Source organism: Bicyclus anynana, chromosome 4, assembly GCF_947172395.1.
Source record: "Bicyclus anynana chromosome 4, ilBicAnyn1.1, whole genome shotgun sequence".
Classification (NCBI taxonomy): domain Eukaryota; kingdom Metazoa; phylum Arthropoda; class Insecta; order Lepidoptera; family Nymphalidae; genus Bicyclus; species Bicyclus anynana.
The window spans coordinates 14,764,720-14,792,346 of NC_069086.1; the positions used below are offsets into that span (position 1 = coordinate 14,764,720).

General features: G+C 39.1%; 1 protein-coding gene across 2 annotated transcripts; it reads right to left on the reverse strand.

Annotated features, from left to right (window-relative positions):
- Positions 1–34: 34 nt before the first annotated feature.
- On the reverse strand, positions 35–27,495 carry LOC112050424 (PDZ domain-containing protein 8). Of its 2 annotated transcripts, XM_024088690.2 has the most exons (15): positions 27,308–27,495; positions 21,529–21,699; positions 16,348–16,530; positions 14,475–14,667; positions 13,669–13,879; positions 13,057–13,222; positions 12,212–12,412; positions 11,553–11,750; positions 10,382–11,025; positions 9,647–9,863; positions 8,924–9,032; positions 6,633–6,761; positions 2,952–3,075; positions 1,381–1,570; positions 35–217 (listed from the first exon to the last, which is right to left on the reverse strand). In XM_024088690.2, the coding sequence occupies exons 2-15, from the start codon at positions 21,679–21,681 to the stop codon at positions 68–70; spliced, it is 2,868 nt and encodes a 955-aa protein (XP_023944458.2). In that variant the 5' UTR covers positions 21,682–21,699; positions 27,308–27,495; the 3' UTR covers positions 35–67. The 2 variants fall into 2 exon arrangements, 1 of the variants encoding a protein (XP_023944458.2); XR_008250787.1 differs by lacking the exons at positions 35–217; positions 1,381–1,570; positions 27,308–27,495 and adding an exon at positions 5,961–6,035 and having other exon boundaries at positions 2,953–3,075; positions 21,529–22,568.
- Positions 27,496–27,627: the final 132 nt, after the last annotated feature.

Consider the following 27,627-nt stretch of genomic DNA (forward strand, 5'->3'; position numbering starts at 1 on the left):
AACAGCTAATGGATGAATTAAATTAAAACACAGATTATGTACAACAATTATTAATGATTTAATGGTATCAGGTGTTGCCGTCCGCGGCGCGCTGTTGTGCCAGTTGCGCCGCCGCGCAGCAGTGCAGCATTAGCGCCGTGAGCGCGCACGCGCGGCCCTCCCCGCCCTCCTCGCCGCCCGCGTCCAGCGCTGACAGCTCCTCGCGCACCGCTTGAAGCTGGCACGAAAGAATTGTGAACTTTTTTTTTTTTTTTTTCTTTACAAGTTAGCCCTTGACTACAATCTCACCTGATGGTAAGTGATGATGCAGTCTAAGATGGAAGCGGGCTAACTTGTTAGGAGGAGGATGAAAATCCACACCCCTTTCGGTTTCTACACGGCATCGTACCGGAACGCTAAATCGCTTGGCGGTACGTCTTTGCCGGTAGGGTGGTAACTAGCCACGGCCGAAGCCTCCCACCAGCCAGACCTGGACAAATTAAGAAAATCTCAATCTGCCCAGCCTCAAGGTTGAAGCGGACTAACTTCTGATTTTGTAAAAAAAAAACTTTTGGACGACCTCCGTGGCGCAGTGGTATGTGCGGTGGATTTACAGACGGATGTCCCCGGCTGGACCGATTGAGGTTTTCTTAATTGGTCCAGGTCTGGCTGGTACCGCCAAGCAATTTAGCGTTACGGTTCGAAGTTGTGTAGAAAGGGGTGTGGATTGTCATCCTCCTCCTAACAAGTTAGTCCGCTTCAATCTTGATTGCATCATCACTTACCATCAGATGAGATTACAGTCAAGGGCTAACTTGTAAAGAATAAAAAAAATCTTGGGAGTAAGTTGGTGAATCTATACTAATATTATAAAGCTGCATGAAGCGTTTGTTTGTTTGGTTGAACGCGAACTACTGGTCCGATTTGAAAAATTCTTTCAGTGGTAGATAGCCCACTTATCGAGGAAGGCTATAGGCTATATATTTTTCCCGTATTCTTAAAGGAACAGGAACTACGCATGTAAAACCGCGCGGTGTCAGCTAGTGCGTTACTAAAAGTGTAATCGGGTAAGGCTTTTGAGATGCTGCGCCATCTACAGGCATAACGAAACAATGTTTGTTATTTTAAACTACCAGTAGATGGCGTTCTCAGAGAACTTTGAAACAATTCATTTTTGTATACTTCAAGAACCAACCTGATATGATGCAATAATCTTGAGGCCCATAGATGGCACTTTGATTTTTATTTTTCAAAGAACTTTTACTTAAGTCTTGTGACTCCGAAGAAAGGCTTTGTACTAACAGCATTGGCCGTTCATTGTAGGCGTTCGTTCCGAACTTGTTGCAATTCTTTGATTCAAAAGGGCATCTACGAACTGTAGAATTGAAAATATTTGCTCACCATCTCATGGATCTGTGTAGGGGTGAGTTTGGCGGCTAGGTCTGGGGCGGAGTCCCTCGCAGCCGCCAGGAGAGCGTCGGGGGGCAGAGCGCTGCGCAGCGCTGGCTGCAGCATTGCTGCCACACCTGTGCGCGCCAGCCAGGATGTGCCGCATCCGATGAATGGGTTGCTTGATTCTAGCGACTGTTTCCTATTGAAAATGGGTATTTGAAATGTTTTTTTTTTGTTACCCTTGTGGGGTAATATTTGGGCAAGGAGGACAACAAGCGGCTTGTAGGTAGCGCTGGATGCTGGCGGCTCGAGGCCGTCGTGGATGTCCATGCAAGAGGTATGTACAGTATCAATGATGATATAAATATATACACAAACATAGTATTTTTTTTTAATATGACCAATATTTCCATTCCCGTCCAACTAGTCGGAAAAGACTGTATTGGAGTGGGTACGACAATAGACCAACGGGGCGATGGTGATGATTTCGACCGCTCTAACTGTTGAGCTATTGAGGCTTCAAGTATGAACATAATTTGAGAATGGCTGGCCCGATATTAATGATTTTGTGTGTAGAATTTCTACACACAAAAGAATATATAGTGTAGAATTTCTACAGTAGAAAAATAGGCGGCGTTGTGAATTTTTGAGTAGAGAAATTGGCTCGGGTTTTCTTTTAAATTTTTTATATTTGTCGTTTGTTTTATCATTATCTATTTATCATCACCTCGCTTCATCTCGGTATAATTACAATAGATGGTAGAGTTTTAGCTTTCACTTCAAAAACGAAAAATACTAAATTAGTTTTTCTGGGAAAATGTTTGTTCACTTCTTGTTAATGATCCTCCCACGCTATGCCTGAATTCACGGCCAACTGGTGGGTAATTACGTATTAATTACCTAATTTTGAACTAATACTTCGTCAAACAAGAGAAAGGCATAAAAATCAAAGTTCGGCATCGTTTTCGTTCACAGCCCTAAAACGACTTGACTTTTTTTGTTACTTCCAACAATTATCGCCATAATATTACAACAGATTTACTTATACAAAATTTTGTCACTCTAAAAACGCGGCAATCGTGAGCGGCAAGACACGCGGCATTATCGTGCGGTGTTTAGGTGTGTCTAGGACATACCGCGCAGTATTGTCGCGCACACATTTCTGAGATGTCTATACACTAATTATGAGCCAGGGCTGTGTCTCGCGATTGCCGCGCTATGTCTTGACACGCCTGCTAACCTACACCCGCATCGTATTGAAGCAGCGTGGTGGGTCTATAATCTCCATATCACCTCTTCTATAATGAGGGAGCCTGGCCCTGTAGACAGTGGTGTGCATAAGGTTTTTAACTGGGGTATACACCATTGGAAAATTCCTTGTCCAACTACCACCTTGTCTGTGGTCCAACATAGGTTTGTATTGGGTCCTTAGCGCAGGCAGTAGGTACATTTTTGCATCTATTAAGTGCACGCCACTGCCTGTAGAGTATAGTGGGCCGTTTAAATAGGCAGATATTTCATAATGATGACGTTGAAATTATTTTGCGACATATATATAAGTACCTATATATATACTATACCTGGGAGTATGACTGGGTGAGGGCGGCAAAGACCGCGAGGACGCGTTGCTCCTCGGCGCAGACAAGGAGTGCGCCGAGCCCGCGCGCCTCAACCCCGCCACCAGCGCACTCATAGCTCCACCACCTTGTAGCGAGAAAGAAAACAGGGATCTTGCTGACTGGTTGATAATAACACGCCGTTCGAAATTCAGCAATAAGTTATCCTGAATATGAGTAAGCGTTGAATCAGCTAGCTGCGACACAACCACTCGTTAATTGAGTAGGAAAATCTCGCATCTGATAGATAACCGATTAGTGTTATCATTCCATTATTGGTTCTATTGTTATTATTCCATAAATGTATCACATTGATTAGACAGTGTGACAGCACCTATCACTCTGCGTTGATGTTTTTAAATAGCCTAGCCAACTTGTAACACAGCTGATATTGATTGCGCGGTTGTCGCATGTTTTTGATTTGCAATCTGAGTATTGTTTTCATTTTAGATAAACAATTTGCGATATATTTTTACTAAGGATAAAGGTTATAGCTCATTAAACTTAAACCCAACTGGCGCCTGATTAGTACCACCTAGACGCTCGGTGTCCACTCGTTGACGACAGATGGTCATGGATGGTTGAATGCCACGTATCAAGCGTAGTATCAGGATGTAGTGTACTTGTGGACGGCGCATGATTCATTCGGATCCTTCTCGTGCATAACGCAAGGCAAGCAGGTCAAACGGGTGGTCACAAAGTGGTCCACTCACCACCCGAGAGTGGTCACCCAGCGGGCGAGCGCACCGAAGTTAATGTAGGTAAAATCCGACCGCTCAGAGATTGCGTTTTTGACACCTGTCCATGGCAATGAAATATTTAAATACCTTCTATTAACCTTAATAACGAGTAAATACAATAAACGTATTAATTTTGGGCTAAATTTATTAACAACTTATTAATTAACAATTATAAAAAGTGACATTGACAGGTGTCAGAAACGCAATCTCTGAGCGGCTGGCCTTTAGTGAATGTATACCTATAGTATTCCATACAAATGCTAACCGCTCGAGGTGAAGCGGTGCTGATCAGATGCTGGGTCCCAATGAGCTATAAATCTTTATAGGAAAATATATCTACTACAGTTATTCATTTCATATTCATGACTCATTTAACTATGTGTTTCTATAACGCTTGTGTACCTATTCTGGTTATTAACCTTTCATATGGGTCCAATAAAAAGTGTTTTCCTCTCCGCAGGCACAGTAGGTCTAAAACTCGTTTGCGTGATTCATAATTTCTCAACGTAGAATTCCCTGTGCGAAAAGGATGAGTCACTGAAATAAGTAATTTTACGATTTCTTTTCCTTATAAAATACTCAATTGTAATTAAGGTAATTATTAAAATAGTAGCGAAAGTACAATTTCAATGATGTCAACTAACTACTTAGTTTACCTACATATAGGTATTACTTGTAGATACTACAGTACCTTTACTAAAGAATGTCCGTGACATCGTCCGCCCTTAGACCCTTTCTAATCCTGACCCTTAGTTTTTTTAGTGATTTGTTCTTAGCGAATGTTTATACCAACTACCTCCCCGCCAAATTTCATCTTTCTACCACAAGCTGTTTCCGAAATTTCGTTTGTATATAAATATTTAAATACTTGGTTTATTGACGTAATTTTTTTTAATATTAGTACATAGGTGTACTAATAATTTTGCATTGAGGTGATATCTAACATTTCGAAGGCATAAAGTGTTTAATTGGTATTCCATAATATGTGCTAGAAATTGCAAAGTTTATGTTAAGTCATTCCTCATTCTAATGAAATAGTAAAAGTACAATCAATGTAATATGCGCTTTAACACATCAGCATAAAGCTTATTTTTAATTGACAGCGAGCATGTAGCATCTAATGACGGCAACAAACGAGATCGCAAGATAACATACAAGAGCTATATTGCATTGTCTTTCAATTACAAAATGTGACTCATTATCCTTGAAAATTAAATAAAGCAGGCCGTACATTTTACTATTAATTGTTGTATTTTTAGTTTGCTAACAACTTGGGGCTTATTCGGGTTGCACAACCAGTGTGTTGGGTAAAAAAAAATGGAATTTCTAGGAAAACTAGAGGGGTCTTAATTGGATGCGCTCGATAAATCAGGCAACTACGTTTAAAGCCAGTAACTCGATGTTTATAATAAGCACCTCATTTCCTAATAGCAATATGAAGTCTAATAAAATACTAAATCTATTTCATTTGTATGTACTCGTAAGTCGTATTATTTTTAAGCAATGTTGTAAATTATGTGTGCGCTATCTACGAATAAGTAATTTTTCCTCTGAAATTCTCTGTGCTCGGCCAAAAGCATTTGTGGTTTAAGTCACTACATCTATGCCACTGAGACATGCCATTTTCAATATCAACTAATTTTGTAGTTTCTACTCCTAAGATAGGATTAGCATAAGAGTCCTAACCTAATGGCATGGCACCTAACTTCACGCAGTTGCGCAAGCTTTACTGTACCTACCGTGAGTCTAAATATGACGTCATATGTCGTTTACTACTTGTACAAAGGGAAATACTATAACAACCAATGGTTTTAGTATTTACGGCATCTTTAGGGTAGTAAGCGGAGCCTTATAGGGATTTTGGGATTTACTTGAGTGCGAGAAATGGACATAAAGGAATATACTTTACGTTGAGCATCTCAACAAAGATTACATACCAATGTACCAACGTCCTACATATTTCTGTAGATAAACAAAATGTTCAACAGTGTAATTAATTGACAATGTTTTGGATAAATACTATGTCATATTAACACAGATAATTCGCTACGGGAATCGCAATAAAATACAGATTACGATTAGGTACTAACAGGGCTTTCAAGGCATCCAACTAGCATGATGACTAAGGGAACTAAATCGGTGAAAGGCAATAAACATCCAACCAAACAAATGATTCGCAGAACGCACCGCGAATCCACAAGATCTGGGGCAAAACACTGAGATTGAGAAAAACCTGAGTATAATGTGTCGGTACGTGTTGGAAGAGTCCGGGTGTGTTAATGATTTCGTCACCACTGTAGTAGCTCGTCTGTGCAAAGAAAAACTAGATTCAGTATACCTAAGATAGATATTTTGTGTGTAATACACCTACTAACTGTAATTACAAAACAATTGAGAGACGAATATCTTAGAATTCTATGGTTTCATCGTGTACTGGTCCATCCTGTGGCAGAAAGGAAAACTCCGAGCAGAGCCCCGAACTTGTAACCGGTGGTAGTAGGATTAAGGACAATTACTTCCCTTTCTCCACTCGTGTTTTTCTCCAGGCCTAGCCAAATTTAGTAAGATCCTACTATAGCATCTTTAGACATCTGTTTTAATAGGAACTTGTTGCAGTTCTAGTGAGACCAAAGGCTTTATGCAAGTTATAGAGAGAATTGCTGGTAATCCTTATCCTTATAATAATCTTCAAGTATGTCATTTTATGTAAAGATAATCTAAATCTAAAATATACTGGCAAAATTTGAATAGTATTTTACAGACCTTGTAGATCGCTGATTGATGTTTCCTAATACCCTTCTCCTAACGTTGTGCACTACCAGTATTTTGCGGCTAAATAGCGTTAATATACATATAAATGAATATACAAACAAAATACGTATCATATAAAACGAATTACGATTACCTTCTTCTTGGACGTCTAGGGAGTCTTTTCGTTCAGATTTTTCGTCATCATCCGAATCGGGATCTGCGATGGTGTCAGGTTCAGTCATGGTGAGCTCTGGTGGAGGGCATCCCACTCCTGATGACTGATCTGAAAATAATTCAAACAGTTAAAGATAGTCTAAAAATTCTCCAAGTTGTTGTTGAGTTGTCGAGTCAAGATCTCATGAAGGTGTTGGTGGAGTGGAAATTATGCGCAAAAAGTGGTAATAGCAAAGTTTTTTTTTTTATTCTATATAAGTTAGCCCTGACTACAATCTCACCTGATGGTAAGTGATGATGCAATCTAAGATGGAAGCGAGCTAACATGTTATTGTTAGAAGGAGGATGAAAATCCACAGCTCTTTCGGTTTCTATACGACATCGTATCGGAACGCAAAACCGATTGGCGGTACGTCTTTGCCGGTAGGGTGGTAACTAGCCGCAGTTCTAGCCTCCCACCAGCCAAACCTGGATTAATTAAGAAAACCTCAATCGACGCAGCCGGAGATCGTAAATCCATCGCGCATTCCACGGCGCCAGGGAGGCCGTGAAATTGTTTTTGTAATAAGAGGAAATACACGATTCTCAAGTGCTATCCCGACTCTAAATAACAAAAACAACCCTAACAAGTAGGTAGGTAGTGCTTATTTGATAAATACGTAAGTTCATTTGATAATTTTAAAGTACAAAATAATCATTAAAAGTCTTGACATTAATATCCCATAAAACAAAGCAGAAATTCTTTATTTATTTACATGTTTTCCTCACCAAGAGGATATTCCGTTTTGGCCTTGTTTTCGTTTTTAAATACCTTTGTTGACATTTCGCCAAGACTCAAACGAGAAGAAAGACACGCATTTCGCAAATGAGGTCAATGACCTCATCCTTTATTTTCTGAACTAAACGAATTAATTGCATTGCAGATCAAAATGTAAATTGAGCTTTGGTAAAGCTTTTTATACTTTTTCTTTCTATGTTTGCGTAAATTAATACTGCAGTGCCCTTGAGTTGAGGATTTAAAATTAATCTTTATAATCTAAGATCAGAATTAGAAACGACCTTCACACATGTTTACTGGATGATTTTTTTTTGGCAACTCTTCGGCAATAGGTATATATTTCTTGGGTATTATAATAACTCATTCTTACATATAACAACCATCAAAATAGGACAACTCCAGTCACTCCACACAGAATTTGCTCCACTTTTTCGTCGCTTAGAAAGGGGTCCACGCCTAGATTTGTCCATGCTACGTCACTGTTTATTGGTATATTTAATTTTAATATACAAGTGCGAAAGGTCATTCATCACGAAATTTCGATAACACATGACGTCCAAAGATGAAATATGGCAAGAAAGTACTACAGTACAGTTAGTAGACGTCTACTAAGAACCATGTGGTTATCATAATTATAATAATTATTTTGTTAGTAAAATCCCTACAATACCTAAGTAATGTGAATTTTTAGTTTAAATTAATTTCACAAAGAAAGCAATTATATATATTTCTTTAAAAAAAGACTCCAAACATGTAAATTGTAAGCTTAAAAAGTCATTAAGAAAAGTGAGAGTGTTGATATCCAAGGCCATTAATCTTTTCACGGAAGACTTTTACAAAGTCCTTTGTGCGTCTTTAAATAAAGGTAGTAAAAGTAAAATCCTGGAAGGTAGGGATAAGGAACCAAAAATAAAAAGCTTTTTTTTATTACTTACCTTACTTAACTTTAAATGTATTAATCTTTTCAAGAGAATAATAAACACAATATTATTTAAAACCCTTATCATCATACCATACACTTTTATTCTGCTTATGTGTATTTGCTTGTGTTTAATACCGTTAACCTGGAGAAACTAGTAATTACTAGCAAAATGGAAGGAAACTTATCTCGAGGACATAACCTCAACGTTGGTCAGACGCACGGCGTTGCGTTGTCGAAAAACAAGTTGTTCTTAATATTAGGGTTATGACCCTTAATAATGCCTTAAATAATAGCGGCGTCATTTGGAGGTATGGAAAGTTCATAGTTCAAGGGGCAAAAGCTCTGCCAAAGGAGACTCTGCGGGCTAGATAAGAATTATAGGGGTAAAGATTCTGGGCAGATACTCCGCGGGTTACTTGTAGATGAGAATTAGGGAAGAATGATTCTCTAATGGAGGCCTGAAGGGACTTTCTTTGATACGTTAGTTGACTGTCATAAAATTTTAAAACTGTTAGAAACAAATATAGTCAAATTCTAGCTTGACTTTAAAGTAAAAAATGTTAATATTTACCTCGATCTTGTCTCGGCACGCACGGTGAAGTTTCCTGACATTTTGTAACGCATTTCTTGTGACAGCATAAACCGCAGTTGCGGCACTGCATTGCATCTTTAAGCCAAATCTAGGACAAAGAAAAATACCTGTAACTCACCTAGAAGTTTATTAGACTGAATGGATATTCGAGCAAGATAAGCCATTGCAGTTAGAAATTATAATCCTACTAAACTACGCGAAGGTTTGTATGGATGTTTGGATGTATGTTTGGATGTTTGTTACTCTTTAACGTCGCTACTACTGAAGCGATTTGGCTAAAATTTGGAATGGAAATGGATTTTTCTCTGGCTACTTTTTATCCCGAAAAAATCCATGGTTTCCCGAGATTTGCGAAAACTGATGATTTTAATGATATGAATGTTTGTTACTCTTTCACGCCTCGACTACTTAACCGAATTAGCTGAAATTTGGTATTGAGATATATTATATCATGGATTAATACATAGGCTACTTTTTGTCCCGGAAAAATCCATGGTTCCTGAGGGATTTGTGAAAAACTAAATTCCACGCTGGCGTCCGCTAGTTGTATATGAAACTAAAAGGGTGTGAATTTTCATCTTACTCTTAACAACTTGGCCCGATTCCATCTTAGATTGCATCGTCACTTACCATCAGGTGAGATTGTGGTCAAGAGCTGTAAATAATAAAAAATAGATTTAAAGCAGACACATAATAATTTACCTTTTTATTACAAAAGTCACATTGTGTTGATCTATGGAAGTGCGTTCTAACAAAGTCGTGCACAGTTCTAGCTGGTTGTGCTCTAGGTTGATGGTTCTTCGGCGCCGGCCGCGGTACCCGAGCGCTGCCCGCGTCCTCCCACTCCCACCAGACCAGGGCGTCACCGAAGCATAGGCACGGCTCGAAACCCGCATGTGATGATAATTTGTGAGTTTTGCTGAAATATGAAAAATAGACTTTATATTATCCTAAGAAACATTTGAGATAGATAAGTCAATATTTTGCGTTAGTAGAATAGACGAATTGCATCACAATCAATAGGTTGGGTACAATATAGCTAACACTCTTTTTAGAATTACACCGTGCAGAGAATTACCACGGGTGATATCTAGTGAGCCGTGATAGGATAGCCTAGTGGAAATGACCTCTGCCTCCGATTCCGGAGGGCGTAGCCTCGAATCCGGTTATGCACTTTCAACTTTTCATTTTAAGAAATTAAATATCACGTATCTCAAACGGTGAAGGAATACCACCTGCATACTTGAGAATTTTCTTAATTCTCTATGTGTGTGAAGTCTGCCAATCCGCATTGGGCCAGCGTGGTGGCCTAATCCCTCTCATTCTTAGAGGTGACTGTGCTCAGAAGTAAACCAAATATGGGTTGATAATGATGATAACTAGTACATAATTATGTCATTTAAATTTAGTACCTACATCTGCTATTGAAAATCTTACCTGAACTTTATATCTACATCTGGCGGCAGAAACTGGTATCGTTTCATGTGATGAGGAACTGTCGAGTCTTGGCACTCACCCAGCAGTGCCGCTAGCGGTATATTCAAATAACCTAATAGTATTTCATCTTTCTCTCCCGGCACTGTTGACCATACATTTATATTCAGGTACTTATGATTCTCGTTTAATTTAAATTCAGTTTCTTCATCAAACGGTATGATTGGCCTGATTGGCACACACTTTGTCCAAAACATTTGGCAAATTTCTACATGTTCGCTTTGTCTAGGTCCGCCCGTTTCAAATATTTCCTCTTCCTCCAAAACGTTTTCTGCCTTCTCGGATACTTTGCATTCGGATGAATCAGTTCTAATTACTGGTATATCTGGATGTTTGACAGTTTTGTTTGTGGTCACCGCTTGTCGTAAAGGAGTGCTTGCACCTGAAGCCGGTGGAGTACTTCCTGCTGAACTGTCTGACGATTTGTTTTCTACGGAACACCTGCGTTTGCGTAATCCGAAGTTTGTCGGACCAACAGGTTCCGTAGATTTAGATGCTGGCCTTATAGTTTGTGGTTCCGTTTTTTGCTTCACTGGTGTCTCGGGTTCAGACTGTTGTTCTGCTGTCTTCGAGGGTGAATCAGTTTCCTAAAAGACAAAATGCTAGGTATTAATACATAAACATACTTTTACATATTTCGCATGTAAGATACTAGTCCTAGCAATACGTACGGTAGTTCTAAATATAGTATGCGTTAACTAAAGCTACTAAAGCTTAAGTCTGGAATTGCAGCAAATCGTACTGCGCAGCTATTTTGTAACCCTGCTGGTGACGCTAGGATGTTTTCGTTTAGATACTGCGCAGCCAAATGCCGTGTGTTCAGAGCGGAATCGAAATTTGGTGCAATACAATCATACCTAGTATCTACTCATAGCACGTAGTATACGTATCTAAGTAGGAAAGTCGAGTTTACATGCTAACATTTTTTAATTGAACCTTTGTTAAAATATCGCAAGCTGTTCAATTTTCTTCTGTTGTAACGAGAAAGAAGTTTTCTGCTCTGCAACGAGGATAGCAAAAACATTCTCGGAACCAGAAAGCCATTTCGAGTATAAATGTGCTTGCCTTCGGATAACGTATAGGTCCATTACGCTCGCTGAAATTAAATACTTACAGTTAGGTTATTTTTAGACGTTGCAGCTCGGATGCCCTGAATTCGTACGCCCTCCATGACCTCCGAAACTCGTCGGAAGGAGAAGTTAGTGCGCAATCGCTTCGGTTCGTCCTCTCGTCTCGTGGATCCTCCTGAACCACCTCGTCTCACCCTAACTGTGACTGCCCGACGTTCAACACTTCGTAAGAGTTTTCCAACCTAAAACCCAAGATCTTTTGATAATCATAGATTTTTTTTTTAATAGGTACGTTAAAAGCATTGATACTGCTTTCAAAATCATCGATTATGGTTTCAATTCCAAGCTTTAAATTCGGATTGACTCCAAACTATAGTAATTCATAGGTACCTGAATGATCAATGCTTGAATTTTGAATGTCACCCAGAGAATTAACAAAACACTCGTAAGTTAGGACTGCAAAAGCATACTGTACATGCTAAAATTGCAAAAGTGTGAATAGCAATTTTCTAGGCAAGCGCATTCAAACTTAGACAATATCACCATTGCTTTCCACCAGGCATGTTTGTTATCAAGCGGAAGCCAATTTAATATTTAAAAAACAAAAAGTGTGCTTTAAAACACACGCAGAAAACTCTTTTTAGCTTTCCCACTCTCACTTCAATATTAAAAAAATAGTTTCATATAAAATCTTACAGCTTACTTGAGCAACATTAATGACTGGCTTATTGTCAATGGCCAACACGACGTCATCACGGCGTAAGTCGGCTCTGTAGGCGGGCGACATCGGCACCACGGTGTCCACCAATACTACTCCCACTCCTTGACAACATACCAGCCCTAATGGGCCGGTCACTGCTGGCAGTACCACGTCGAGAACTAAGATGCCGCGGCGAAGTGATACCTACAATGTAAGGATTTTCTGCATGAGCATAGTGTAACCTTTATTTATTTATACATATGTATTTATATGAGCATAGCTAATACAAGGATTATTACATATTCTGCTTGACGACATCATCATTTAGTTTAGTTTTTTAGTTTTTTTTTTTAATAAATATACTTAAACAATACACATCACTATCTAGCCCCAAAGTAAGCATACAGAGTAGCTTGTGTTATGGGTGCTAAGATAGTTGACATTATAATATTAATATACAATTATATACTACATATGAATACTTATATATTGTATAAATACACACAGACACTGGAAAACACTCATGCTCATCACACAAATATTTTCCAGTTATGGGAATCGAACCCAATCATTAGCAACTCAAATTCGACTAACTGTTGAGTTCGTGTCTCCTCTCAGAAATGGGAGGAGTTCAGCTAATATTTCACCACGCTGGCCCAATGCGGATTGGCAGATTTCACACATGCAGAGAATTTGCGGTACGATGTCGTGTAGAAACCGATAGGTATGGATTTTCATCCTGCTCCTAATAAGACACCTCGTTTCTATCTTAGATTGCATCATCACTTACTATTAGGTAAGATTGTAAAGGGCTAACTTGTAATGCATAAAAAAAGAAAGTTAAATACCCATCCATGTGAGTCGACGGCTAACGCAGCGCGAACTGTCCCGTTGCTACCAGCCCAGTGTAGTCTAGTCACCTCCACCAGTCGCACCGTAAGACGACCGTGGGGCGTTGGACCGTCCTCACCGTCGGTGCTGCCTGGCTCGGACTTTGGGAAAAATGGTTTATACCTGAAAAAAGAATATAACTCTGAACTGTGTTAAAAAATAGATAACTAATGTGATTTTTAAGGTAAAAATAAAGCTCTATTGTTAATCATCATCATCACTTCGTGGCATCCCCGTAAGCTAGGCGGTCAGTGTGCGAAGAGATTTTCAACAACGCGCTTCAGTTGTGGATAATCTTCATTTGACGACCGACACCCTTTTGAAGCCCCAATAGCCGGATCGGACCCAAAAGTTAGGTTTTGATATCCACCTGTTGGACTGATAACGTACCCACTCTTAGCACAAGATTTTCGCTAGGGAGGTTGAAAGGCGAATGGCTATAAGGTATGGCAAATAATTCTTTTAAAAAATGTCCTACTATTATACCTTAAAAAGCCCCCCTTAACTTATTGACAAACTAATAACTTAACAAATTAAAGTTTGAACAATGGTTAATCAGACCATCTCACCTAATCTTGTAATTGGGAAGTGTGTGCCGTTGAGCCACGGCTCGTCTGATATGAGCGGCCACAAGTGCTGCGAGTCGTGGCTTCAGCTGTCTTCCTTGGAACCGTCCTCGTACACGCAGTTCCAATCGAGGAGGCGTTTCGAATGCTATCGCCCAGTGCGTATATGGCGTACGACGGAACAAAACACGGACATTGCCACTTATGCTTTCCACTGAAATGTTGGAGTAAAGGTAAGACACTAACTACAGTTTGGATCGTGCCGCGATGCAAGAACCAGCTCATGACTAAGGGCCCCGTATGGGTTCGAAACTAGTCGGGCATACTCCAACCTAATATCACGTGAGTTTTAGCCGTTTTTCATATCATCATCATCATCATTATCAACCAATATACGGCTCACTGCTGAGCTCCAGTCTCCTTTCAGAATGAGAGGGGTTAGGCCAATAGTCCACCACGCTGGCCCAATGCGGATTGACAGGTTTCCTCATAATGTTTTTCGTTCACCGTTTGAGTACTAACCGTATATACTGGTAAAAAATATATAGTACGCAAAAATAAGTATTATTTTTAGCAGTGTTTTTTTTTAGCCTCACTAGCTCAACGGGAAGAGCGGTTGGACTTATCACCGAGGGGTGGTGGTTTGATCCCCTGCCTATTGTCGTACCCACTCCTAGCACAGTCTTTCCCGACTAGTTGGAGGGGAATGGAAATATTGGTCATATTATAAAATATATGGCAAATATTCTTTAAAAAAAAAAATCACATCGAGTAGGTAGTATATGACATAAGTGGTAGGTACTACATACCGGTAATAGATATGTTGGCAATTTTTCCCAACAGCATGATAGCGTCGACTTCTATTCTAAAGCTGCCATCATACTGCAAATCGAACTTCAAGTCTAGAGACCGCAACCTTGCCCCGTCATCCTCTAACTCTCCGTTGACAAGACGGAGATTTGTGATGCTGGGGAACTCTGTGCCCACTTCGAGCGAGCGTAGCTGTTGAATCAAAATGAAAAATAAAATATAGCGTGTACCTATATGACTACTCGTAAAACTTATAATAAGAATGAAACACATATTGTTCTAATTATACAGATAAAAAAGATAAAAAAATATATAAATAGGTAGTAAGGTTATATAGCACGCACAACAGCCAATAACGTGGCTAAATGCGGTCGATGGACGTCCACTGCTGGACATAGGCCTCTTGCATAGACTTCCAAACATAACGGTTTCGAGCCGCCAGCATCCAGCGGCTCCCTGCAACCCGCTTGATGTCATCCTTAACATGAGGTTACATATAGTTTGAGTTCAGAATAGATATTATGAAGATTTACTTTAAGAATAAATGTATTAAATCCTACTTATATTATAAACGCAAAAGTTTGTATGTTTGGATTTTTGTTACTTTTTAACGCTGTAACTACTAAACCGATTTGTCTGTTGGAATGGAAATAGATTTACTCTGAATTAACACAGACTACTCTTTGTCCCGAAAAACTCCACGGTTTCCCGAGATTTGCAAAAACTGATGATTTTGATGGTATGAATGTTTGTTACTCATTCACGCCGCGAGTACTGAACCGATAAAAACTTCAATTTGAAGTAGAGATAGATTATAGTCTGGATTAACACATAGGCTACTTTTATCCCAGAAAAATTCATGGTTCCCGAGGGATTTGTGGAAAACTAAATTCCACGCGGACTAGTTCGCGGACGTCCGCTAGCATCATAATAAACTGCAGATTAGTCTCTGAAAAGCTTGCTAAGAGACAGTAGACACCTACTTGTTTAGATTACAAAATTCTTTATTTATATTTTACACTTCAATGCAGACTTTGAACCCCCAAGGCGCAAAAAATAAATAACTTTGCTCATGCCTATCCAAGCGTCCTCCCGATCGATCCTTCCGAAGGAAATTTACAGCGTTCTATATTTAAAATATCATTTACGAGTATCGCAGCGGGAAAAATTACTTTCGCTCCTCGCTTTATGAGCTGCTATTAAAATACCTATATATTAGGTGTATAATATAGATAACATAAGGACAGTGGCGGATTTAGGTACGTATTTGTCGTCATTGTAAGGTTTTTATTTATGCCGCCCATACTGACCTGTCTGAAGTTGAGTAGCCTAGTTGAAAACTATATTAAGTTTTCTGACTATATAGATTACTGGATTCCACAAATATGTCTAATCCCGCACTTTGACTTGCGCTCAAAGCCGACAAAATTGGGCAGAACGAGCGGCGTGAAATGCAACAGGACGAGTAACGTGACAGACTAGTGCGCGAGAGATTTTAGAAGGGTTCCGTTTTTGTACGTACGTACGTTCGGAACTCTAAAAAAAGCATTTTTGGTGTATGGAAAGGGCGGCAAAATTTATCTTAGCCCGGAGCGGCGAAATTGCTGGATCCGGCCCTGCTGCCTACTTCCCACACCACTCGTGGCTGCCGTCATAGTCTCCAGCCGACTCTGCCTGCAGGTAGCTACCACTGGCTATAAGACCTACTAGTAGCGAAGGATGGAATTTTGACGAAGGTAAGCCGTCCCAAAGAAAAGGCAATTCATACCGCTTGATACAAACTCTGGTTTCTCATACGTTCATAATTCCATACATTCATACTCATTACAATAATGAATATGTATGTATGAATTATTCGCCGCTGGTACCTACCGTTAGAGATTCGAAAATCTTTCCCGAGGATGTTTTCGCCAGCAGTTCCGCCAACTCATTCGCCATTCGCCGCCGCAGCCACCTGGTGTCGGCTGTGCTCTGCTGGAAGATGAACTGGAGCATTGCGTTGAGAGCCCCCTCGGGAGTACTCCCGGCGCCACGAGTCAATTCATTCAGAATTTCCTGGAACAACACCAATTCTTTATAAATTTTGGAATTTCACCGTAAATTTAATTATACAGCGGCTTGTGACTTTCATAGAAGAATCATCAACACATCAACAACTCAATATTCAATATAAATATAAATAAAAACTAATGAATGAATGAGAAATAAAATGTCTGTCTGTGATTTCAAAATACGAGTAACTGTGTTTTATCCAAGTGCTTATATATAACACCTAAAACACAAACTTTTTGACGTTTTTCTTTGTCTCTCTATCTGTCTGTTTGTCTGGGTTTAGCTGTGAAACGGCTGAAGGCTGAACCCATCTTAATGGGACTTTCACTGGAAGATAGAAGACGTTATTACGCAACATATAGGCTACTTTTTATTTACCGGAATTATCCATAGCAAGATCTGTAAACAATTGAATTTCACGTGGACGAAGTCGCGGGCGTCTTAAGGGTCTGCCACTTTAATAATACAAATTAGTGTGGCATAGATATAAGCATTTTTTTTATTTCTCCGACTCATTTCTTAAACGGACGTGGTTTGTTTATTTCCTTATCTACCTATATTTATTAAGTCTAAAAAAAATAATTTGGTTTATAAAATATTTTCATAAGAAAATAAGAAGTTTGTATATTTGAAGATTAAAAAAAATCGTCTTACAAAAGTTACGATCCTACGTGTAATAATCCAGCAACCTTAATCCTTAATACAAAGGTTAAGCCGGGCCCAAATTAAGCTCAACGTTCACCTTGATTTTTATCAAAGAAAATGCGGCGCCGGGAAAATACGAGAAAATTACGCAAATTAATTACCAACCCTGTATAAACAAGAAACATCAAACGAGTTACTTTGTGTCCCGTGTTTTCCCTTTCGGTAGCACCCATTTTCTATTTTCGGGAACTAAATTAAAAATTTCGGCAAATACGTGAAGGCTTTTAAGAAACAAGCATAGGTACGGTAAATAGGTTTCGAAATCCTTAGTGCTTATTAAATTCATTACGTACCTACTTAATGTGTTTTTTTTTAATTCTTCACAAGTTAGCCCTTGACTACAATCTCACCTAATGGTAAGTGATACTGATAATACAATCATGATGATGGAAGATGGCTAACTTGTTTGTAAAATCCACATCCCTTTCCGTTTCTACACGACATCGTACCGGAACGCTAAATAGCTTTGCAGTACGTCTTTTTTCGGTAGGTCCAGCCAGATCTGGACCAATTAAGAAAACCTCAATAGGACTAGCCAGGGGATCGAAACCAGGACCTCCGTGTTGTTAATCTACCGTGCATGCTACTTATTAATCAATTATTGTACCTATGACTTTTTGCTGATAGGTATCACAGCTTCACACTTTACATCTATTCCTATCTAAGGATTTGTTTGAGATTAGACGATTCGTCTATTTCGTCTTCGTCTAATTTCGTCATTAAATAGATATATATACTTTATTTGCACACCACAAAAACAAATACAAGAGAAATAAAAACATATTAAGAAGAGATCAGCATACAAAAGACGGCCTGACGAAGGGAAAAGTCATTAATAAACACTGAATGGGTAAATCGCTTACGGATTTTTACATAATTATTTACCATAACAACCGTAGCTTGTTTTATAAAATCATGTGGTTAATTTGACTATGAGCTATTCAAGCTTCATTGAAAGGCATTGCAATTGAAAGCGACCCTATAATGCTAGCCACAAACGGTCAATTATTCTCACGTTTCTGTAGCACCCACGACTATAATTTATCGTGTGTTGGTCACTGCGTACATGACTTGTTTACTATGCCGCGTGGGTACAGCCGTTTGCTTTTCAGAAACGTGAGAATAATTGACCGTCAATGGCGACCTTTATTCGTAGGCAGAGGTAGGTAGAGTTAAGAGTAGTAGGTAGATTATAGAGTGAATCGACCTTTGGCTGCCGGCTTTTTGATTTTCAAGTGGCACGCGATGCAGTGACTGCAGTCCGCACTGACTGCAATTTTGGCCGATAGCTGCTATACATTCAACGACTATAACTATGCATCATTTACGTATGTGACATAGTAATTGCCATGCCAGCATGGTGCGGGTGACTGTTTCACCCTCGATACTTTGACGCAATTCGCGATAACAGTACGTATTATGGACGTCATAAGGCAACTGTCACCCGCACCATGCTACAGCGCAGTTTCATTTTAAGTTGAAGTGTGACACGCGACAGTAGTAGTTGCCAACCGTGTGAATCCATTTCAATTTACAGTTCGTGCGTAGCATGGTGCGGGTGACAGTTCTACTCTTAAAAGTTTGCTGCAATACACGATAATAGTACGTATTATTAACGCTGTAAGGCAACTGTCACTCGCACCATACTACAGCGCAGTTTAATTTTAAGTTGTAGCGTGACACGCGACAGTAGTAGTTGCCAATCGTGAGAATCCACTTCGATTTACAGTTCGTGCGTAGCATGGTGCAGGTGACGGTTTCACTCTTGAAAGTTTGACGCAATTCACGATAACAGTACATATTATGAACGTCATAAGGCAACTGTCACCCGCACCATGCTACAGCGCACAGTTTTATTATAACTTCAAGCGTGACCACGCGACAGCTTTAGCGTTTTTTTACACTCGATATGTGGTGATGATCGCTTCCTGACAATGTCATCATCATCATCATCATCATCATTATCAACCCATATTCGGCTCACTGCTGAGCTCGAGTTTCCTCTCAGAATGAAAGGGGTTAGGCCAATAGTCCACCACGTTGCCCCAATGCAGATTGGCAGACTTCACACACGCAGAAAATTGAGAAAATTATCTGGTACGCAGGTTTCCTCACGATGTTTTCCTTCACCGTTTGAAACACGTGATATTTAATTTCTTAAAATGCACACAACTGAAAAGTTGGAGATGCATGCCCGGACCGGATTCAAACCCACACCCATCGATCGGAGGCAGAGGTCTTATCTACTGAGCTATCAAGGTACCTCCTGATAATGTACTAGCTAAGTAATGACGTATATGCTACATAATCGAACTACAGAAGCGAAGTGACGTAACGAAGTTTAAAAATCTATAGCTACTGATATTATAAAAAGGTAAAGTTAGGCGTTGTAGGGGGTAATCGCTGAATCTACTGAAAATGTTGAAAACTCTTTTACCACTAAAAAGCTCAGTTATTTGTGAGTATCTTTTATTATATTATTCCCGTATTCTCACGGGAACGGTAACTATGCGAGTGAAATTGAAGGCCGTCGGCTATTAACTTTAAGGTTAACACTTTCAATATTACTAAATACCACCAGCTTTTCATACTGTATGAGCTAGTCACCAGTGCCATATTGACCTTACTAAAACATTTCAGCTCGTAAAATTCAGCGAGGGAAAATGGCGGGAACCCCTTCTCCTTTCATTGTTTTACAATTCAAAGAATACTAAACGTCAAGAAAATAAATTATCTACTTTTATGACCGCTTTACGTGACCATAAACCGAATTGGGGACAATAAAATCTACGGGATCTAAGACCGCAGTAGGACTGTTTTAGTTGAAATTTTACTATTCACGATAGATATGTCGAAATAACTTATGTAGGTACCCAATACATTTAATTTACGAGTCGATTTTGTGGTAAATTACTAAAAAATTACTAGAAATACCTACTAAGACAATAGAAATAAGTTTAAGTAGAAAAGTTAAGAACGAAAATGTAAGCATGAAGCGGAAAGACGTTGGTACCTAATTAGAAAAAAATCGACAACTCCACACAGCTGACACAGATGATTTAAATGTAGCCTTCCGATCTTGGCTACCGCGACCTGCGACCGCGCGACCCTTGGTATGAATTTTTATGGATCACTAAACAAAGCCCGAAAACGCGTTGCGCGACCACTTTTGTTTAGTGCTCCATATAAATTCATACTAAGCAGTGGGTCGTGCGACCCGGTCGCGGTCGCGCGTCGCGCTCGCCAAGAACGGAAGTTCACCATACAATCGCTAGCGTTTACTAAAACAAAGAGTTGCTAAAAAACCGGGTGCATTTTCTTAACATATCGGTGCTTTTGTGAAAAGTTCGCTATATTCTGTGTCTAAGTGGCTGAATTGACGTGTGTTGAATTGATGTGTGTTATGTAGACAAGCAAATTAATACATTCCATTCTATTTGGACATATGTTTTAAGTTTTATTTAATCTTAAATTAAGCTAGCATAGTTCCTAAAGGGTTAACAGCCCATATACGGCTTACTATTGAGCAAGAGTCTCTCAAAGAATGAGAGGGATTAAGCCTTAGTCCAGCACGCTGGCCCAATGTGGATTGGCAGACGTCACACACGTTCAGAATTAAGAAAATTCTCAGGTATTTAGGTTTCCATATGATGTTTTTCCTTCACCGTTTGAGACAAATATTTAATTTCTTAAAATACACATAACTGAAAAGTTGGAGGTACATGCCCCGGACCGTATTGGAACCATACGCCACCCGAATCGAAGGCAGATGTAATATTCTCTGGACTATCCACGTCTATTCTAATTCCCTTATCGTATGCTTATTTTGGGGCTAGATAGCGATGTGTGTTTTGTCCAATGATATTTTATAAACGTATGTAAATAAACACAAGATTTTGCAAGATGTGTGCAATCAGTGGGGTAGGTAAATTCGGATCACTTTTTATTATTTTAAAAGCTTTTATTTATTTAACTTGCAATGTATGTAGGATGTTACGGTGGATACTTTGACCTCAATTTTGAAGTAGATATCTTCAACCGATTGACCTGAAATTTTGTATACACGTTAAGATTCGATGACAGTGCACGATATATTATATGACGTTATTCTAAATACAATATGGCAGACCACCCAAGATGGCGGAATAGTTATTTTTTAATGTACTTCTACAATATGGGTATCAAAAGAAAGGGCTTATCTATATCTATACTAATATTATATAGTTTGGGATTGTGGTGATTTTGTACGTATCTAACATATCTATACTAAGAATAACTTTTATTTCGCAGACTTACCGGTGGTAAAGTAACGGGTATGAAGAAGTCCTCTTCCGCTGGCCGCTTCTGTTCGAAGGGTCTCACGAAGTAGAGAAAGAGAGCCAGTGGCACGGACAGCGCGGAGACCGCTCCGAACAGTGCTGCCATCACCAACCAACTCCAGTCCGGCATTTTTGATTTCAGCTTTAACTATTAGAAATCATAATTGAATAGATACTAAGTAAGATTCAAAGATAGAGTTTGGCTAATAAATATAGAGACTGAAATTAAAAAAAAATCATTGAAACTAAAAAACATGCGTTTTCGTCATTTGTAAATTATTTTTTTGTTTGAATTGAATCCATAACTACCTATACAATAAGTATTAAGCTCAGTTATTCATATATTTGCACTATAATTTTGAGAATTTACTCCAATTTTTTATTTGATTTCGACTTCAGGGTCAAGAATCATAAACTGTTTATAAAAACTGTACCTATAGAAACATTGTTTCATTATTTTATATGTTATCGTTGTGTAAAGAGCTCCAAAAAAAATGCATTCTTGTCTATAATAAAATTCTTGTCATAAAAATGAAGAACTTCTAGTCTACTAAAAGATGTCGTGTAGAAACCGAGAGGGGTGAGGATTTTCATCCTCCTCCTAACAAGTTAGCCCGCTTCTATCTTATACTGCATCAACACTTACCATCAGGTGAGATTGTGGTCAAGGGCTAACTTGTAAAGAATAAAAAACAATATCTCATGCATTAAGCGCTATATTTTTAAGAAACATTCGCTTTAAGCGCTGGATACAGAAGGCAATTATCAGATAAGACGGCGCGTATTGTGACGAGGTTCCTCTCGACTAATGAATAAATGAGAGATTTAAAAAAATATATATAGATAGATACTAAAGGACCCGGAGCTTCGCTTTGACTCATTCCCTACCCCTATCCTATTCTACACCTATCCTACCATACCTCTACCTATCCAAGTACCCCTACCCTACCCATGCCCATTAATTTCATAAGGTTAATGAAATATCAAGGTTTAAAGGGTATTAATATCAGAACGTTCGAATCACTGAACCGAAAAAATCTGCCCTTGGATCACATGACACATTATTTTGTTTTAAGTTCTGTGGACCTACTTGTTTACGTACCTTCCTCGCACAGCTGCTAATGCTGTATTTTTTAAAGAGGTCCTGGATTCGAACATTCCTTGTCGAACAATTATATTGCGAGAGTGGAAGACTTCTAGGTGCATTTACTAACAGATAATGAATTCGCGGATGTCATCTAGTTATTGATAATTGCCGCGTAAAAATATACTCGTAATGCGATCTATTGATTAATCGATGTTAGGAAGGTTGCCCCTGAAAATCGAGCTAAAATCTCCATAAAAAATAAGGAAGTTATTATGTACTTTTTTCTTTTTTTTATTGTTTACAAGTTAGTAAAAATATACTCATAATGATCTATTGATTAATCCATGTTAGGAAGGTTGTCCCTGAAAATCGAGCTAAAATCTCCATAAAAAATAAGGAAGTTATTAAGTCCTTTTTTTATTGTTTACAAGTTAGCCCTTGACTACAATCTTACGTGATGGTAAGTGATGATGTAGTCTTAGATGGAAGCGGGCTAACTTGTAAGGAGGTGGATGAAAATCCACACACCTTTCGGTTTCTACACGGCATCGTACCGGAACGCTAAATCGCTTGGCGGTACGTGTTTGCCGGTAGGGTGGTAACTAGCCAGGCCGAAGCCTCCTACCAGCCAGACCTGGACTAATTAAGAAAATCTCAATATGCCCAGCCGGCGATCGAACCCAGGACCTCCGTTATGTAAATCCACCGCGCAAACCACTGCACCACGGAGGCCGGCCGCCGTCACTAGCGGTCGCCCTTATATCTCTTCTAATCCGGTCCTATCGCAAAACCCAGTCTTAGCGGATACCTACTAACTATAGACTACATCCCTGCCAAATTACATGTTTGTACGTCTAGCGGTTTTCGAGATTTCAAGATGAATGACTTTTCGCATTTAATTAATAAATATGCCCTATAAAATATTGTAGTTGGTAGCGTAGACCTAATGACCTACGAAAATTACCTATGTTCTACAGTGTCGTAGCGTGCTACACACGCGTCTCTATGAGTGCCTACTTCACATAATGAGAGGGAGGTAAACCTTGGGGTTGTGTGTGGGTGAACTAATAACTTTTAAAACGTACCTTCTACATAGTACAAGCTATTTTAAATCGATATTTGACTCAATTTAACTAAATAATGTATAAGTAAAAACATTGTGAATCAGTTAGAAAGGTTTGAATTTTATATAAGTACCTACCTACCTCACTCTCGCATCAGTATATAGTATATACTTAATACTTTATATAACTACCTAACTCACTCTCGCATCAGTATATACTTTATACATATAAATGAAAATGAAGCTTTTGTCTGTAATTTCAAAATTATGCGGTTACTAGCGGACGCCCGCGACTTCGTCCGCGTGAAATTTAGCTTTTCACAAATCCCTCGGGAACCATGGATTTTTCCGGGATGAAGTAGCCTATGTGTTAATTCAGAGTAAAATCTATTTCCATTCCAAATTTCAGCCAAATCGGTATCAGTAATTGCAGCGTTAAAGAGTAACTAACATCCATACAAACTTTCGCGTTTATAATATTGGTCGGATTTACGCAATACTGCAAACAAGCTTTTTTAAAATTTTTGTCATTCTGTCTCTGTTTGTTCGGGCTCTAAAATGGCTGAAGTGATTTTAATGGGACTTGCACTAGAAGTTTGAGGAGTTTATTGAGCAACAAAAACACTACTTTTTATCCCGGATATATATAGTTACTTATCCCCACAGAGTAAAGATCATACAGAGCGAGCAAGGCGCCATTTTTCTTGAATAATATTGAAAGTTACTGAAGCGACGCTTCGTGTCGTACTGACTCGAGAAAGTATTCGTTTTTGATTTTTGTATTTGGAGCGACTACGACACAGTGGTGTTCGGTACGCTCCATCTGCCTATTATTAATCTGTGGTTATCCCATAGTTTCCGCGGGATTTGTAAAAAACTGATTTTCTCTCGGACGAAGTCATGGACGTCCGCTAGTTATAAATAATATGAGTAGGTGGATACTTCATGTAATACTATTATAAACCTCACTTCGTTTGATGAACTGCACAAGAGTTAAATCCCCTATTGTGTAACCGTTTTATAATCTGCTATTAAGTAGCTGGCAATCCCTTTCCTTGCCGCTTGATTTTAAAGGTTATCTGCGTTTATATGGCTCTAGACTTTTAATAGTAGATACTTTAGAGACGATGTCTACGTCGATTTATGGCTGTATGTGACTTGACGTGTAGCAGCGACAGTGAAATGGTAGAGGAAACACACCGAGTAGGTCCCAGGACTTGTGACCTTGGGAGTAGGCTTAAGTGATCTATCCAAAATGCATAAATACTCACCTTCCCTGCCCGATATGTTCTCCATGCCCATATAAACAATAATTACATAATTGCACAAAACCACCAACGCGACTGGCAGCGTGAGGGTATACACGCTGCCTAACAATCAACTGACCCAAAACTGAGCCCAAGTCATCAAATACCCTCTTATTTACCAACACTGATACTTTCCTCGACGCACACTTTTAGGATTTAAAGACCGTGGTTCTTTCCCGTGGTCCTTTCAGAAACGGCTTTAATTAATACGTCACTGGTTTGGCACCACCTTCAAAGTGATCAGGATGCTAGCACATACGATGTTATTTTTCGCTTGTTAGCTTATTTTTATGAATGAACGGTTAAATTTTTTTGTTAAAAAGATTTTATCGTGTACTGTCTTTACTTAGTACATTTAAACTACAATTAAGTATTATTATCGACATCGTAACGCCGCTATTTTGTTTCTTCAAAATCCTTTCTGTACACCCAAACATTACGAAGTTGCAGTTGCATGAAAGCATAAACAATGGGTAATATAATCGAATTGAACCTAAGACCTTTCAGCTTTCAGCCACTTAGCCCTTGAGGAATTGAGGCCAACTCAATTCAACAACATATCACAGCGCCGGGCACGTTTGGTTTGCATAGTAGTCACTCAAGCATAAGCAAGCAAACAACTCATGCATAGGCAATGTGTAACCTAGTTCATCAACACGATTGCAAGAGTACGAACATAAGATATGAACTATTACTTTGAGCTAAGTATCTTTTAGGAGCCGCCAGCATCCAGCTGCTCCCTGCAACCCGCTTAATGTCCTCGGTCCATCTAGTGGGGGGTCGACCGTCGACCAACACTGCGCTTTTCCGGTGTGCGGTCGCTATTCCAGCACTTTGGGACCCCAACGTCCATCGGCTCTTTGAACTACGTGCCCTGCATATTGGCACTTCAACTTCGTGACTCGCTGAGCTATGTCGGTGAATTGGGTTATTTTGCAGATAACCTCATTTCTGATGCTATCACGCAGAGAAACTCCAACCATAGCATAAGCATTAACATCCCTTATTCGGCTGACTGTTGAGCACGAGTCTCCTCGCAGAACGAGATGGGCCACGACGGATTGGCAGACTTCACACACGTAGGGAATTAAGAAAACTCTCAGGTATGCAGGTTTCCATACGATGTCCTTTCCTTCACCGTTTGAGACACGTGATATTTTATACGGAGATACGGAAATTCCCTTGTCCTTGGATATGAGTCTAAACTGACACAAACTAGTACTAAAAGTACGGTCGATGTGGTATCCTAAGTACACCATTTAATTATACCACAAATCGAGAAACCATGTTGAGGGTTGTCCGGGGTTAACCACAGTACCTTCCTGTAGCTAGTTTGGGTCAGTTGCGACAGTGGGACAGCCCCGAAGTCAAAGATTTTTACACTGTGAGACATGTCACTAACGACTAACGAATCGAAACCGAAACGAACAAAGGTGCGTCATTGTTTTAATTACATTTAGTCGCTTATTAAACAACGGAAGTTATTTAAAGAAATAGTACCCCCCTAAATATTGTCTACAATGTCGAGTTGAGTTCAAGATGTGTGAAAAATATATATACGAATAAATAGGTACATAAATATATAAATAAGTAAACACAAAATTGAGCATGTGTGCGCTCAGTGGAGTAGCTAAATCCGAATCATTTTTTGCGGTGATTTGGTTCGATTCGGTTGGGTACGTAACATATTTTAGTAGTATAAAACCGTTGCCTGAATTAGGAATTTTAATCTACCTTTCGTCCGAAGGATGAATCTACTACAATTCTATAGTCACAGGTGGTCTGGTCTAGTCATGAATTATTGTTTAAAAATATGTATTGGAAAATAAATTGTTTCTAATTTTGTGAAATATCCAAACTTGTAAGATTTTTAATAATTAGTTATTCAATAAATTGTAACGTTAGACTTACAAATAGGCTATTTCTCTTGTTGTCTATTCAAATAGAAAACGGGAGAAAAGCGATCAATCAATCGGAGTCGAATTGGATGTCTACGTAGGTACCTATATGTAGGTAATCTATGCTCCGGTAAATAAGTAAAATAGGGTAGGCAGGTACGTATACAGCCCTACAATATTTTTGCTCTAGCAATTAATAAAAAACCGGCTATATAGCTAATGATTTACTTCCGTATCCACCCTAGTTTTAACATCAATTTCCCCTGACAGTGAAAAACAAAAACCATAAAAACATCAATTTTAAACTCTATTTACAGCTACATATGATTCTTTGCAACTGATAAAGAAACAAAGCATAAGTTATGGATATAAAATACCAGGCATCTGTTATAAAAACTTACCTTCTCGCCAGATTTATCAAAAAATAGAACTAGGATAACAATACATAAACACTAGGAAATAATTGACACTCGACCAGTCAAAACGGCAGACCGGCAAACTTAATGCGATTTTATCTATGTAGATATTTTTATTGAAAAATAATAAATATTTTCCGCCTGCCGGTAAACCGTGGCAAGGGCTATACTATGCATCACTGGCAGTTTGCTACCATAATATATTTTTCAACATGGTACGAGCATGCGCTAAAAACAGCCAATTGAATCCAAGTTCTCGCAATATTGGTTCAACTTGGGGTCTAATGTGTATTGTTTACACTTTC